Genomic DNA, 16,351 nt, shown 5'->3' with positions numbered 1-16,351 from the left:
AATGAGCTTTTATTGAAAATTTTATATTATACATGTGTATAAATTGTGTAATGAATAACCAAGTAACGACTTGCCAAAGTGAAAGATACATTAATGATATTCTTCTATATTTATATATATGTTTACATTGACTTCATAAATAAGCAAATTCATCCAAAGTAGATGATCGCCTTATTCAAGGTTGATCATATCTATTGAAGTTGTTTTCAACGCTCTAGAGATTTTCCTCTGGCATTTACATATAGAGGTGGTGGATGGTGATCGGCAGCTACAGAAATTGAAAGTGTTCGCCAAGTCATCAGTGAAAGATCCTAGACTTCAACTTCCTCTTTCGTAGACTCGGATCTTCCTATTTCTCAGGATCTAGTCCCCTTCTCATGAGGGAGGTATGATTTTGTTTATAAATCCCACGTTGCAAATAAAGATGAAATTCAAACTACTCTGATAGAACTGTTTGGAGAGATCTTATTAATCAGACGATATTAAGAGAGCATTTGAGTAATGTCGGAATTGAGTGATTTTAGGCTCGTTAGATTTGCATTGTTGACTCACTTAATTTGACTATGACCTTACCGGCCAAATATTCCACTCCTCCAAGACATTTCACCCAAACATTTCATTCTTTTGGTTGGCCAACCAATCAGTTAGCTATTTAAGTTCGTCGCCGGCCAATTCACCGAACGGGCCCAACTTCGAGCTTCTGGTCACTCAATAGTCCAAATCAGCACAACAGGTTAAATAAAAGCTAATAGGATATAAATAATATAATAAATTGTAACATGTATATTAGTATTTATAATTACTAAGTAAAGCTGCAAAGACGAGGGGCCGCCGAATAAAGAAAGTTCGAGCAACATGTTCGGACACACAAAAAGACTAAATAATTTGTAATATCATTTTTAAAGCAAAAGTAATTATATAATCTTGTAATCTCTCTCTTTATTTTCCATAAATAAGAAAACCATGACAGATATTGGGGAGGTTTTTTGATTCCTCACTATTATAACCTAACTATTTAAGTGAAATAAAATGAGTCTAAGAGTCCGAAAAACGCCCCATTCGCTTGACAGGTAGGTCCTCCTCTTCTCCACTTATCTCTCTCTTTCTTTTTCTTTCTCTCCCTCGGTCAATACGTTCTATTCCTTGGGTGATCTACCGAACAACTCTAGATTCAACAATTTCAATTACACTTAACATCAAAATCAATTCACTGAAGTAGGTCGTTGCAATATGAACCACACTTGCTACAGTCACGAGGGCGGTTCAATATCCTAGTGCTCCCTCATTGAGCTCAAAAAAGCAAGTTTCACTAACCCACACTTGAAAGAATGCACAAGTGAGCCCAACCAAACCACCCTTCCTTGGGGAAAGAAACTAAAGTGACTCCCACCGAGGCCATGTCCTCTTCTAAAGTCTCCTTGGTGCATTTGCACTTCCCGGGCAGTGTTGTAATAGGCCCCAACTACATTAGTTTCTTGTCAAAATGAGACAAACTCCGCTCTGTCCAACACGACTTTAACCCCACTAGAGTTGCTGAGAAAAAATGGCTCAAGGATAGAGTCGTTAGTAGAAGTGAAAGTGTGGGGTGGTGAATTGATGGGGGAGTTACATCACTGTGGGTTGGACTGGAAAATTTTGCTATAAGTTGGGTCTCTGTGGGAGTCCGCTCTTAGAAATTATAATAAGAAATAATTCATTCATGTACGAAGTTATGAGGAATAAATTATTTTCTTAGATTAAAGAGATATTTCCTTTCCCAATTTATATTTATTTTCTTGGATTGGGAATTATTGTTTTCCTATTTTATGTCATTCATTATATCTCCTAATAATTAATATCAATTGATTATTGGAGATATTAGGTGATATATCTTATATCTTTCCTTTCATATTTCCTTTCATATCATTTCTTTTTTATTATTTTTCTTATTATAGGATTCTTGTAAGAATTATTTATACCCTCGTTCATATCAATGAAACAAATTAAGTATTCAACTTTATTCCGCATTATTCTGAATTTCAATATGTTATCAGAGCCAAACTTTTGTCCTAACCTTCAGTAGTTATGGAAGGACCGTCAAGGTTCCCTTCCCACCGATCTTCTTGCGGGAACGGAGGAACCGTTTGACTGTCTTGATTCTCGCTATCTGCTCGTTGTCTCATTATTTCTTCGTCTACGTCGAAGAGGAAGACTAGCCTACATTCCCTTCTTCGTCGGTTTCATCTCTGCTGCCGAAACTCTCATTCATCTTCTCTTTAAGCTGAAACATATGACGAACAAAACTCAAAATTCAACCAAGTCTGAATTTTGAGACTTTCTATAGGCACTGCAGAAACTGCAGTCGAAAGACAAACATAGTTGTCTACTTGTCCAAACACATGATAAACAAACTCAGAATTCAGCTAAGCCTAAATTTTGAGTCTTCCTATAGGCACTGCAAAAACTGCATTCAAAAGACAAACACAGTAGTCTACTTGTCGAAACACAAGACAGACAAGCTCAAAATTCAGCCAAGCCTGAGTTTTGTGTCTTCCTACAGACACGGTAGAAATTGCTGTCAAAAGACAATCACAATTGTCTACTTCCGTGCAAACTCCTCTACATCATTACATGTAGGAGTTTTCAGTCTACATACAGACACTGCAATAAATGTAGTAAAGCAATCAAAGTTGTCAACTTCCCTGAAAATTTCCTGCAACAGTACTAGTAAAAGTTTTATGTTTACCTACGGACACTACAAGAACTGCAACCACTACTGTATACTTACCTGCAAACTCCCTGCAGCATTATCTGTAGGAACCTTCCGCCTACCTACAGACACTGCAGTAACTGCAAGCAAAGACAACCGCAGTACATGATAAAAACTTGAAATCCTACTTTACAGGATCTTCCTCGCTCATTGTTCGATGTTTTTAAATTCAAGTTGAATGTGATTTTCAACCTTGTTTAAACTTGAAGGAGAGTGTTAGGAATTATAATATGAAATAATTTATTCTTGTAAGATATTATGAGGAATAAATTATTTCTTTAGATTAAGAAGACATTTTCTTTCCTATTATATATATATTTCCTTAGATTAAGAATTATTTATTTATTTATTTTATATTATTCTTTTCTTTCCTATTATATATATATTTCCTTAGATTAGGAATTATTTATTTATTTATTTTATATTATTCCATATATCTCCTAATAATTAATATGAATTGATTATTAGAAATATTAGGTGATATATCTTTCATTTCATATCATTTCTTTTTTATTAATTTTCCTATTATAAGATTCTTGTAAGGATTATTTATACCCCCATTCATATCAATGAATTAAATCAAGTATTCTACTTTATTCCGCATTATTCTGAATTTCAACCAAAACTGATATCCCGGTAGGTCCACTTTATGGCCGATAATCCCATAATGAAAGCATACCTGAGAACTCTCCTCATATTCAGCTGGTTGGAAAAAAAAAACTCCCATAAAGATCGTTGATCTGCACCCTAGTTGGAAGCTTCTTCGAAATGTCCATCCAAACACATATTATTGCGTACATACTTCGTTCCTAGTTGCAAGATTTTTCTCCTTCCATTGCCATCCTTTAAACCATTTCCTGTATTGTATTACTTTACATAAAGACTAATGTTTTTATCCACCCAAAATTTCAACAAAAAGGCCACTAGAAAAATCATATATTCCAATTTACTATGCACCAGTGATTTTATTTTTGGAGCATTTACATACATGCCACCCAATTCCAATAAATTCACATATATGACACCAGAACTTTACTTTTTTACATTTACACCACCCAAATCTTTCATATCACCTTAAAAATATCCCCATTTTAACTTTTAAAACGTGAAATACACCTTTTCATGCATGGATAAGGTGACATGTAAGAATATAAGTTTAGGTGGTACATATGTAAATACATAGGACTAGAGTGGTATGCATGCAAATCTTCGGACCGGTGTTGAATTTTTTGGCTCTGTAAAGGATTACAAATCCTAATGAAAGTATATAAGCAGATTGAGCTTAAACTGCCATATTTAAACTTCAATTTCTCCTCCTCTAAAAGCTTGAAAAAGCCAATAATAACTCCACCTCATCTCCCATTTGAACTTTCATTTGCAACTGCAAATCTCTGAGCACCAAATAGATCCTCTCTGATTCAGGATGCACACTATCCCCAGCAACAAACTCCCAAATCTTGCTCTCAACCTCAACTCCACTACACCCAGCTTCCTCCTTCCCTCCAAACCTCCTCATCAACCCCTTCACAATTTCCACATCACCCCATCTGTTCTCTGCAGCATACAAGTTCCTCATCATCACATAATTCCTCACATTTCCCGGCTCCACCGCAGCCGCCATCTTCATCACCCTCTCTGCCCTGCTAACATCTCTGCAACAAAGGCAGGCAAACAACAGAGAGCTTAATATAATCCCATTGGGACCAGAAGACATATTATTGATAAGAGCTTCAGCTTCATCCAAATACCCTCCTCGCCCAAACATGTCCACCATACAGCCATAGTGTGCCAAGTTCCGATCAATGCCAAAATTCTCCATCTCCTTAAACCACCTCCTCCCTTCCTCAACAAGCCCACCATGGCTACAAGCTGACAGTACCCCAACCATCGTTACCTCATCAGGGCTAACTCCACTCTGCTGCATCTCCATGAACGCAGCCAAAGCCTCCCTTGCCCTTCCGTTTACAGCCAGTCCGTTGATAAGAGCGTTCCATGAAGCTGTTTCTTTTTTAAGCATCAAGGTGAAGATTTTCTTTGCCTCATTTACATCGCCGCATTTTGCGTACATGTCTATCAATGCGTTGCAAACCTTGATCGTGTCGTCAAGCTCCCGCCGCCGAGCATAGCTGTGGATCCATCGGCCGAGGTCCATCGCACCCATGTCAGCAATGGCGGGAATGATGCTCACTAGCGTGACTTCATCTGGGACGAACAGGGATGAGTGTGACTGCAGCTCTCTAAAGAGCTCTACTGCCTTGTGAGGCTGCCGGTTGGAGCTGTAACCACCAATCATGGCGTTCCAGGAGAAAAGATTCTTGTCAGCCATTTCATCAAACAGATGCCTTGCAGAAATCATGTCGCCGGCATGACAGTACCCAGAAAGCAAAGTAGTCCAAGACACCACATTTTTTTGACGCATTTCTTCGAACAACTTTCGGGCAGAATCCATGTCGCCTGATTTTACGAAAAGGTTGATGATAGCATTGAATGCTGCCGTGTCCTTCTCCGGCATCAACCGAAACATATCCATGGCTGCTTCGGCTTCTCCACTACTCGCATAACCAACTGTCATTGCAGTCCATGACGCGGGGCATCTGTCGGGCATTTCATCAAACAATTTCCTTGCGGAGCTCAACTTTCCAGCTTTGGCATACATATCAACCAACCCTGTGGACACGAATAGATTACAGCCAAACCCCATTCTGGCAATATGAGCGTGCAACTGCGAGCCTTCTCTCACATCTCCTGGTTTGTGCAAAAAGACGCAGGCTTTAAGAAGGAAAGGGAAAGTATAGCTGTCAGGGTAGAAGTCCGGCAATCGCCGGAGGTCTCGGTAGAGAGAAACCGATTCGTGGTGCTGACGATTTTGGACGAGAGAACGGATCATGGAGTTGCAGAGAAGTGTGTCCTGTGCAATGCGACAGTCGAAGACGCGGCGGGCGAGGTGTAGAGCGGACATGGAAGCAACAGGAAAAGTGCCGGAGAGAGCGGCGGCAACATTGGAAAGGGTCGAGATGAGGAGAGTAAGGAGGTGGATGTTGCTGTATAGGGAGCGGCGGAGGAGAAAGGCGTGGATTTGATGAAGGGAGGAGAGATGGCGAGAAGAGGAAGAAGGGGGCGTTGAGCGGATCTGCTGTAGGAGCTTGAAGCAGAGCTTCTCGTCCGGTGACCAGACCCCGTTCACGCCGAGGGAGAAAGGCGGGGTTGGGCTGCGGAGATTTGAGAGCATCTTCGGTTTGCTTCTTCATCACGGGGCTAGTGGCGCTTGGAAACGCGCGGGACAACAAAGTTTGATCTGGGATCCCTTTCGGCAGAAAGTTCTTCTATGAAAAAAGAAAAAAATTTCTTTCAGGATTGGACTCCAAGTAATTTACATGTGTGCTATCAAAATATTAAAGTAAGGTTACGGGCTCAAAATATTGAAGTAAGGTTACGGACTCTACAATAATCTTGTAATAATTTGAAAATAATTTTAAAATAATCTCTGTGATATTATTTTGTGGTTGTTGAAGTGTAATATATAAATTTCTCTTCAATAATCTCGAAATAACTTCCGCGGTATTTTTTCAGAATTATTTTTGTGTTATTTCAGGGATATTAAAGTTAAATATATGAGTTTCTCTTCAATATTCCCAAAATAATTTCTCCCCAAAATAATTTCCGCGTCAGGGTTATTGAAGTGGAATCACAAAGATTATTTCGATGTTATTTATGGGTTATTTCAGTGAAATATATTAGTTTCTCATCAATAACTAGTAAATAACCCTAAAATAACTTCTGCGGTTCCACTTCAATAATCTTAGAATAACTTCCGCGATGTAGCGCACGTGGTGATATATTACTGGGAATCCGCATTTAGAACTACGTCCTGAGTTCGGACAGAAAATTTTTTCATGATAAAAATCATTTCTACGCTTGCATTGTTGTATTGTTTATAACATAATCAATTCAAATTGAGCACAAAATATATATTATCAAGTAATGTAATTTTCAATGAAATCAAAACAATCATGTTAAAAATTATAAAATAATATATTCTTTTTCTGACATCTCTCTCGCTCTCTATCTTACTGTATTGTTTGACTCTCTTTCACTTATTTTGCCTCTTTATATTCACCTTATATTGTTGCTGAATGTTGCTTGCACATTCATTATTGCATCACTGTATCGATTCCAACATGTGTGTATGTCATCATTCATATATTATATTTGAGAAGTGTGTACTTCTAAACTTGTAGTCATTGCAGCAGCTTATTACCTCATAGTTTCATACAACTTATCTTCTACTTCACTAGAATTAAACATACAAACAAACTAGCATCATAAGTTATAATTAAGGTTGCAATCGAGTCGAGTATATCATAATTTGGATTTGGCTTGGTATAATTATAAGTTATTCATGAATGGCTTAAGCTAGTGTTGAGCTTTCATATATTATTTGTGGGCTCCAAAAAATTATGACCGCTCCCCGAAATACTCAGTGTTTATTTTTATTTTTGATTTGCTGAGAGAGCTTTGAAGGGTCAAATTTCAGAAGGCAGATTGGATTGTAGATAAAACACTATCCCAAAGATTTCGTCATCATTTAGCGATGACTTATGGATTCAGGGTTTGAGTTTTCCCATGGGAGTAAGCTCCTATGGTTAAATACTTTTCCTCATAGCGACAGATCACTCTCAATTAAGGCTATTTATTAAGAATTGAAAATTTAATATTTAATAGTAGCAAAATTAGGATCTAAGTTGCAAAATTCATCACTTGAAGCTTAAATCGGATGGTAGGGGAATGCAGACGAAACACGATCAAGATCACATGATTCTGTCATCATGGGGCATCTTCCTTAATCTACTTAGACAAAAGAGGTAGTTGAACTAGCCTGACAGAATGATTCTTATCAACGGTCATGGATTGCATTGTCCAAAAGATCCTTATAAATTTGGGGTAGATATTTGTCCAAGGAAACAAAATTTAGTTGACCTTAGCTAACATAAGGGTTTATGACAAACAATAGTACCCTTGTGATTCACAACTCAATTAGTGAAAAGTCATTGGAAAACATACAGGTTGAAGTCGTGACCATAATATAATGGTGTCATTTAGCGACAATCATTCGGTCAGATGACGCTAATCGTAACCGCTATTTTGTGGTGTCATTTAGCAGTAGAATCACACAGAAAGATGACTTGGGTCACGTCTTTACCGACACACAATTACTCTGATTGTGAATATATTGATACATTTGATATGGCATTCGTTCATTGTGAGTTGAAATCAATCAAAATTTTATCACCATTGACAAATTGTTATGAAGGGTGGACGAAATTTGCTTTAAATCTCTAAGGTGATTCAATTTTATTTGGACATTTTAGTTGATTACTTTAAAAATATTGATTTAAGAAATTGACCCCTTCAGTTGAAATTTTCTATCAAAACAACCGTCATTAGAGAATTGAACATTTAAAGCTTTTATATTTGAAAGGAGGGGAAATTTAACTTTGTTAGCTTAAGCTTTCCAAAGTATAAGTCATGTTGACTCTTGTCCTTATAAGGAAGAGGATTTGACTAGGTGATTTGGATTTGTAAATCCTTATTTCAGGAATTTGGCGTTCATTTGATCTTACTAGACTTGTCAACTTTAGTCCTTACGAGAAGGAGGATGAGACTAGTCGGGTGGGACTTACGATCCTATCCTATAGACAATGCGGCTCAATTAGCCCATACACAATTCTCGAACCTAATATTTGAGCATTCAATATATTTTGTTGGAGCACATGTGGGCTTTTAGATTTCATATATTCAAATAGTTTAAAGAATTTAATAAGCTTTACAAACTTGCATAAACTTCAAGCCATATTCTATACAATTTAATATGAAGTTTACATCAAGGAGCATATGCAAGATTTTGAAAATGTGCATAATTAATTTGCTTAATGATACGTCACCAACAAATTTTCATCATCCGACACAAATTTCGAAGCATAACACAAATCTCAAGACGATATTTTAAGCAAGAAACCTTTAAATCTTGATAAAATGTCATCCAGAGCTCTGATTTCAGCAAACTTATAGTTAAACTGACTAGCTCGATGATACAGACCTAATGATATGAAAACTAGTCCAATCCGAGTCAAATCATGCTCATATCACGTCATTAAACCACCCTTATAAGATTTCTAGACACATTTGGAACGTCAAATAGATGTTGCACTGTTAAGTTTATACTCGAATCGAGTGGCTAGATAAGACGAATCCAACGAGCCCAATATCACTCAATTCTGACATCGTTAATGCACTCAAATGTCCATTAAATGTGGCATGATCGGAGAAACTCTCTAGACCGTCCGATCAAAATGGTTGATATTCCAACATTAATTGCACTCAGAACTCTATAAATAGACCCCCAACCATCACATGAAGAGGAGCTAGAGTCTAGAGAGAGTCTGACGCATTGAGGAGAAGCTGCAGCTCAGCACCACCGCCAACCTCCGACGAACACTCATCGACTACCACTAACCACCACATATCACCACCAACCAGACGTCGCCAGTCTACGTTGTAATCTAAAAAAAATATAATTACCATTTCCCGTCTGTGAGACAAGGAATTTCAGTAAAAAAAACTGAGCCAGACCCCGTGGTTTTTCCTTTACTGTTTTTCCATGTAAAAACTTATGGAGTCATCATTGCTTGTTTCTCTTTCATCTGTGTGTGTGCTGAACTTTCGTACAATGATAAGACGAAAGAACACAAATCTCAAGACGATATTTTAAGCAAGAAACCTTTAAATCTTGATAAAATGTCATCCAGAGCTCTGATTTCAGCAAACTTATAGTTAAACTGACTAGCTCGATGATACAGACCTAATGATATGAAAACTAGTCCAATCCGAGTCAAATCATGCTCATATCACGTCATTAAACCACCCTTATAAGATTTCTAGACACATTTGGAACGTCAAATAGATGTTGCACTGTTAAGTTTATACTCGAATCGAGTGGCTAGATAAGACGAATCCAACGAGCCCAATATCACTCAATTCTGACATCGTTAATGCACTCAAATGTCCATTAAATGTGGCATGATCGGAGAAACTCTCTAGACCGTCCGATCAAAATGGTTGATATTCCAGCATTAATTGCACTCAGAACTCTATAAATAGACCCCCAACCATCACATGAAGAGGAGCTAGAGTCTAGAGAGAGTCTGACGCATTGAGGAGAAGCTGCAGCTCAGCACCACCGCCAACCTCCGACGAACACTGCCGACCGCCGTCGACCTCCGACGAACACCGCCGACCGCCGTCGACCACCACCGACTATCACACCCCCCATCGACTCCCACTAACCACCACATATCACCACCAACCAGACGTCGCCAGTCTACGTTGTAATCTAAAAAAAATATAATTACCATTTCCCGTCTGTGAGACAAGGAATTTCAGTAAAAAAAACTGAGCCAGACCCCGTGGTTTTTCCTTTACTGTTTTTCCATGTAAAAACTTATGGAGTCATCATTGCTTGTTTCTCTTTCATCTGTGTGTGTGTTGAACTTTCGTACAATGATAAGACGAAAGTCCGTTATTCTACCGCCGCAAATTTTCTAGCACGCATCACTTATATAAACACCTTATAACATATATAGCTTAAAAGTATCTCAAATGGTACTCATCTAAGTCTTAAGAGTGGACTCACATTTCAAAATATCTCATTCGACTTAAGAGATAACCAAGAAATTCTTACAAATTTTGAAGTTGTTTGGAGCTTAAAATATTTCAAAAGTATTTTGATTTTAGGCTTTGAAAAAGGAACCATCTTCTGTTCGCTAGCAAAAGTATTGCAAATTTGGTAGCGGAAAATTTCAGGATTTCAGAATACTCAATATTTGAGCTATGCTTCGCCCCTTTCAACCTAAGTTCAAATAGCTCAAACTTTGAATTTATCTTTTTTAATTTAGTAGCCCACAACTGAATAACTCAATTTCAAAATATTTTCAAGTCTTCTGAGCTTTCATTTTAAAACTGATTTTTAATATTTTTAAGCTCTTAAAGTCCTATGTTTTAAAAGCCATAATTTTGAAAATTTTAAAACCTAAAGAGATTAAATATTTAAAAGCTCAAACTTTAAAATATTTTAAAGCCTAAATAGTCTAAATCTCAAAACTCTGAGACTTTAATACTTTTAAAATCCTAAGATGCTATATTTTAAGAGTTTAAATTTTCAAATTATTCTAAAATTTCAAATCATTCAAATTTTATTTTTCTTTCATAAGTCAAAAAATTCCAAAATTCTAACTTATTTAAAACTTTTTCATAACGTTTATGTATGACTTCTTTACGGTCCCCGTTTAAGATTGTTAATATTTTTGTAGCATTCTTTGAAGAGAATCACTATTTCAACAAATGGTTGTCTGACTGGCTGCTCCCGACTCCTCTACCTACCATCAGCTATTTCAAAACGAAAAATATTTTACATAAGCTTCAATTTTTACATATTTTCATATACCACTCAGTTTCTACACACTTATATACTTAAATGCATGCATCTCAATTCATTTGTTTCCAGCACAAGAGAAACTCAAACCCAGGCAGAAAAACCGACAACGATGCCAAACGCGTTCGATTGGTCAGAAGCATGAAAAACAACCAACAACGATGCTAACAATATTTGATTGGTCAAAAACATAACAAAACACTGATAACGACGCCAAGAGCATCTGATTGGTAATAGAGGTCTATGGAACTTATCAACACCCGACAGCAACAAGCCCCTCGAATGGTGCATATACAATCGTCCTGCTCCCAAATTATAAAGTTAGCACCTGATGGTAACAAGCTCTGTGAGGGGTGCGTAAACGCTGTCTTGCGCTCAAATTATAAATTTTGCACTCGATAACGACGAACTCCGCGAGGGGTGTCTAATGATCGCCAAAGGCTTATGGGATGTATTGACACCTTGCAGTGACAGGCTCGAGTGTGTAAACAATTGTCCTGGGCCCAAAGCATAAAATTAACACACGGCAGCTACAAGCTCTGCGAGGGGTGTACAACTCTAAGACTGCACCCAAATCATGAAGTTAACACTTGACAGTGAAAAGCTCCACTAAGGGTGTACAACTCTAAGACTCCCCTCTAGGGCGAACAACTCCAAGACTCTCCCATTCAGGGCGAACATATACAAGACTTCCCTCCATGGCATGCAAATACAAGACTCTCCTCCGGAGCGAGCAACTACAAGACTCCTCTTTAGGGTGAGCAACACTTGGACTTTTCCTCTGACGACCAACCTTTCCTCCGATGGTTGTCTCTTCCTCTGATGGTCGACTTTCCCTCTGACCAGCCATCAGAACCCAGACTCAACAGATGATTACAAAGATACCATAATGAAGTGCAAAAAGTGATTAACAGTCGACAGACTCAACAACAAATTAAGTATTCAAAGTTTGTTTGATTCATAATTTTTCTTCTGCTTATTGTTGTTGTCACTATCAAGGAGAGAAACTTAATATGTACACTTAGAAAAGGTTTGCATGGATCTCGAGGCAATCCAGAAGCCGGACACCTCGTTTCAGTCAACCGACCTACTTGTCTCCCTTTACTACCTCACTTTAGCTGACCGACCAAACTTTCTCCGTCAGCCACCTCACTTTAGTCAGCCTACAAACATGAACATGAAAGTCTGCATCGATCTCAAGACGATCCAACAGTTTAAATAAAAAAAAGATACGAGCCACGCACCCCTTATTTCCAGCACAAGAGAAACTCAAACCCAGCATAAGAGGCTATTATACGAGCCTCCAACTACCCATAATGTGCCTAGCAATTCGAGTACCCCTCTTTAAGGGCAACTGTGATATGAATAATTTTTAATAGTTAAAATAATAATATTCTTGAGTGATATGGAAGATTTAAGTGAGCTTAACAGCTTTTTTCTCTGAATACATAAACTTACATATTTTTGTCAAAATTGAGAAAAGTGTTTTTCTCAGCCCCTCTAATTATCCATTAGTATTTAGCCACAGACTAAAACTAACGGCCACGCACTTGTTCAGCACTTTTTCATCGTCTAAAACTAACTAATTGTCATCCCTTTTATTAAAACATTGCACAGCAAATAACACAAGCGTCATGAGGTTAATAATAGAAAAGTAAGGCGAAAAAAGCCCCCTGACTTCTGAACATGTGATTGACATCCACTTTCTCCAACAATGACGAATTGTTTGAATTTCTTTAAGTAGAACTGTTGACCGTTGTAGGGTCTCATATTAATCTCACGGACAAAAAGAAAATTGATAAAGATAATAACATGAATTTTTTATGTAGAAAATTTAAGAGTGTAAAGATTATGGGTCCTAGACCAATTAAAATGATTCTACTATATCGATATATGTTTCAAGATTTTAACGGCCCTTGAATAGTTAAAAATAATATTACACAAGGATGAGTGATCTACTTGACTTTTGCTTGGGGAATGGGGGAATGTTTTGGAGAAGTGGTGGTGATCTGATTGTTATACAGTTGAAGCCGTGTGGTAGAAAATCTGATGTCATGAAATGTCATCGGTAGCGGTGGCTCGATGGTGGTGATCCAATGACAATGAATATGTTGGTCGAACAACGGTGGTCTCATGGCGGTAGCGGCCGGACATTAATAGTCTGGTGGTGATGACGATGTTGGCCGGGAAACGGTAGTTTGTTGATGGAGTGTCTCGACGATGCTAGTCCGGTTGTGACGACGGTGATGGGGGGGCAACAGTGGTTTGACGGCGGAGGTGGCTTGGTGTCAACGACTGTGGTCGTCGGGCAACGGTGTTCCGGCGGTTGTGGCGGCTAGATGACGGTGGTACAATAGCAGCGGCGTGGTAGCCCATGCTGATGGAGCTCGAGAGCTCTTAAGAGCAGCTTGGAGATTCTTCAGCCTTCTAGTTCAGGTTCATGTCTCCCTTTATAATTTTTAAGAACTTCTATGCATGAATGTGCAATGTATATCGATTTTTATGTGGGGGTTGGAATAAAAATTTATTTTAGAAAATAAAGAAATGATTTATTTTTAAACCAGTTTTTGATTTAATCAAACTTTAATCGAATCTAACGGTGAGATGGGATTAAATTTAATGACTTTCAGCCGTGTTGTGATTTGTGAATAATCTCCTAATCAGCAATCTGACTGATTAACTTTTTATATTGATAAACAAGTTTTAATCTGACATGCAAATAAATAAATTAAATCTGTGTGAAATAGCTCAATATATAGGAAACTTTATGTTGGAAAAGAGTCATAATTAATTTTGGTAATTTACCTTATATTATGTTGGAAAAAAGTCTCAGATATCTTAGCATGATTAAACAAAACAAGACAGTCATCTATCTTACTGCTGAATTAGTAGAGGGGGGACTAGGTTGAGTGGAAACCATTGGTGGAGGGGATGGGAGTGAAAAGGAGGATGGAGAGGGAGTAGTGAGAGACTGGGAGGATGGTTGGGGACATGGGCTTGGAGATTCAGAGGTTTTAGAGTAGAGATGGGTATAAGAAATGAATGAGGGTGTTGTGGTGAGTGGTTTGTTAGTCGTGATGTGTTGATTGGGGAACTGATTCTCCGTGAAAGTTAATTGCATGAAAATAAATATTTTATTGATAATATGAAGATATTTGTAGCCTTTGTGATGTGAACTGTAATCGAGAAACAATCGTGTGTGGGAGCCTTTGTGCTAATTTTATGTTAGGTAGCATGTGGGTATCGGGGAAAACGGACACATCCAAAGGTACAAAGGTGTTGATATTCTAGAGGTTTATTGTGAACGTGTTGATAGGGTATTTATTTTGAGTGGTGTAGGAAGGGAAATGGTTGATTAGGTAGTTGGCTGTGAAAATTACTTCCATCCAAAATTGAGGGGGACGATAAGTTGTGTTGAGAAGAGTGGGTGCGATCTCAACGAGGTGTCATTGTTTACGTTCGTCAAGGTCGTTCTGTTCTGGGGTGTAAGGGTAACTAAATTGGTGTATAATTCAGGTTTTGGATATATGTGTAAATTTAAGATATTTGACATTTTTGTTAAAAAGATTTTTAATATATGTGAAAATTTATAAAATGAGATTTTAATCCAGACTTTTTTTTTTGTAGTAAAACACCAGTAAAAGCGAGAAAATTCATCAATGAAAGTAGCATAATATATGTATCATTAAATTGAGGAATAGGGGAAAGGACTCCACACATCCAAATGTAATATATCAAAAGTTTTATCGATAGTAGTACCATATTAAAAAGACAACTTATGACATTTTTTAGACACTCATGAAACAGTGATAGGTTGGGAAATCCTCAACTGTGGAATGTGTTTAGAGATGAGAGAGATGACTTCTTGTGAGGGTGGCAAAGTCTATTGTGCCCTTGAGGTAGTGAGATTGTGTTGAAGTGTAGTGGCTTGACTATCTGGACTAGTCAACAAAGGTTTGTTGATGCGACGATCCTGTATGCAAAATCGGTTAGCTTCAAAAACAACCCGACAATTCTTGTCCTTAGTAAGTTTTTTTAATGAAATAAAATTTTGAGAAAGAGAGGGAGCACATGAAAGAGGGGAAAGAAACAACTTACAATCGAGAGTGGGTAAAATACCCTTACTGGTATGTGAGATGTGAGTGGCCTGGCCATTTCCAATGGTGACCTTATCAATGTCATGATATAAGAGTGGTTGTTCCAAGCTCTCACTATAGGGGGTTATATGCACTATAGCTCTTCTATCTAAGATCCATTTTTATTTTTGGGGGTACCTATTAGTAGCTAAAGCTATGGGATGGGGCAGAATGGTTGGTTTATATTGAAGGTTGGCACAATGCTAACATATGGCAGCTAAGAGCCATTTCTTGTAGTAGATTTGACATGTGGGGGCATATTTTGCTTGGGTTGATTGCTAGAATTGTTTATTCTCGAGGGTATAAAGTTCCTTCCATAGTTTTTTTAAGCTAACAAGATGACTTTATTCTTTTGGGTGAGTAGAGTTGTGGTGGAGATATCTTGTTTGCTTCATTAGCAAGATTACATTCTTTGTTGTAGAGAAGATAATATAAAGCTTCGAGACTTATGGGGTTCGATTGAGTCCTGATTGCAGACTTGAACGCTTGGAAATTATGAGGAAGGCCATTTAAAATGTATAGGATAATATTTTCATCATCCACTTTAGATCCTACTGCTACTATGTTGTCATTCATGATTTTAATTGTGTTGAGATATTGTGTCATCGTGTTTGTCCCCATAAAAATATTGTGTGTTTCGTTCTTTTACTGAATTACACAAAATCCGTTGGTAGACTGAAATCTTCTTTATAATGTGTTCAATATTATTGTGGTGCTATTAAGATGACTGTATATGAGAAAATGGAAAGAGAAATGGTTGATATGATAACTGCAACAATATTTTATCAATTAATTTCCAAATAAGTTAGTTTTCTGTTTCCTCTTGTGATTTAGTTGCTAACTGAGAGAATCTTGAGGGAATGTGAGCATGGGGATCTAAAAAGTTTTCAAAACAATTATTAGTGAGAATTTATTGAATTTACATTTTCCAAACTTCCTGGTTCTCATAAGATAAATGATGATTTGTCACGGCCTTGA

At 37.6% G+C, this 16,351-nt stretch overlaps 1 protein-coding gene across 1 annotated transcript; it reads right to left on the bottom strand.

Moving 5' to 3' along the window:
• Positions 1–3,567: 3,567 nt before the first annotated feature.
• Positions 3,568–6,057, bottom strand: LOC110020236 (pentatricopeptide repeat-containing protein At2g44880). Its single transcript, XM_020718265.1, has one exon. The coding sequence runs from the start codon at positions 5,976–5,978 to the stop codon at positions 4,068–4,070; it is 1,911 nt and encodes a 636-aa protein (XP_020573924.1). The 5' UTR covers positions 5,979–6,057; the 3' UTR covers positions 3,568–4,067.
• Positions 6,058–16,351: the final 10,294 nt, after the last annotated feature.

The sequence above is a fragment of the Phalaenopsis equestris genome, unplaced genomic scaffold (genome assembly GCF_001263595.1).
Source record: "Phalaenopsis equestris unplaced genomic scaffold, ASM126359v1 Scaffold000094, whole genome shotgun sequence".
Taxonomy (NCBI): domain Eukaryota; kingdom Viridiplantae; phylum Streptophyta; class Magnoliopsida; order Asparagales; family Orchidaceae; genus Phalaenopsis; species Phalaenopsis equestris.
This window is presented reverse-complemented; position numbering and strand designations above follow the sequence as displayed.

Excerpts from the sequence above, each read along its gene's own strand:
- LOC110020236 (XM_020718265.1), bottom strand. The coding sequence starts at position 5,978 with ATGCTCTCAAATCTCCGCAGCCCAACCCCGCCTTTCTCCCTCGGCGTG.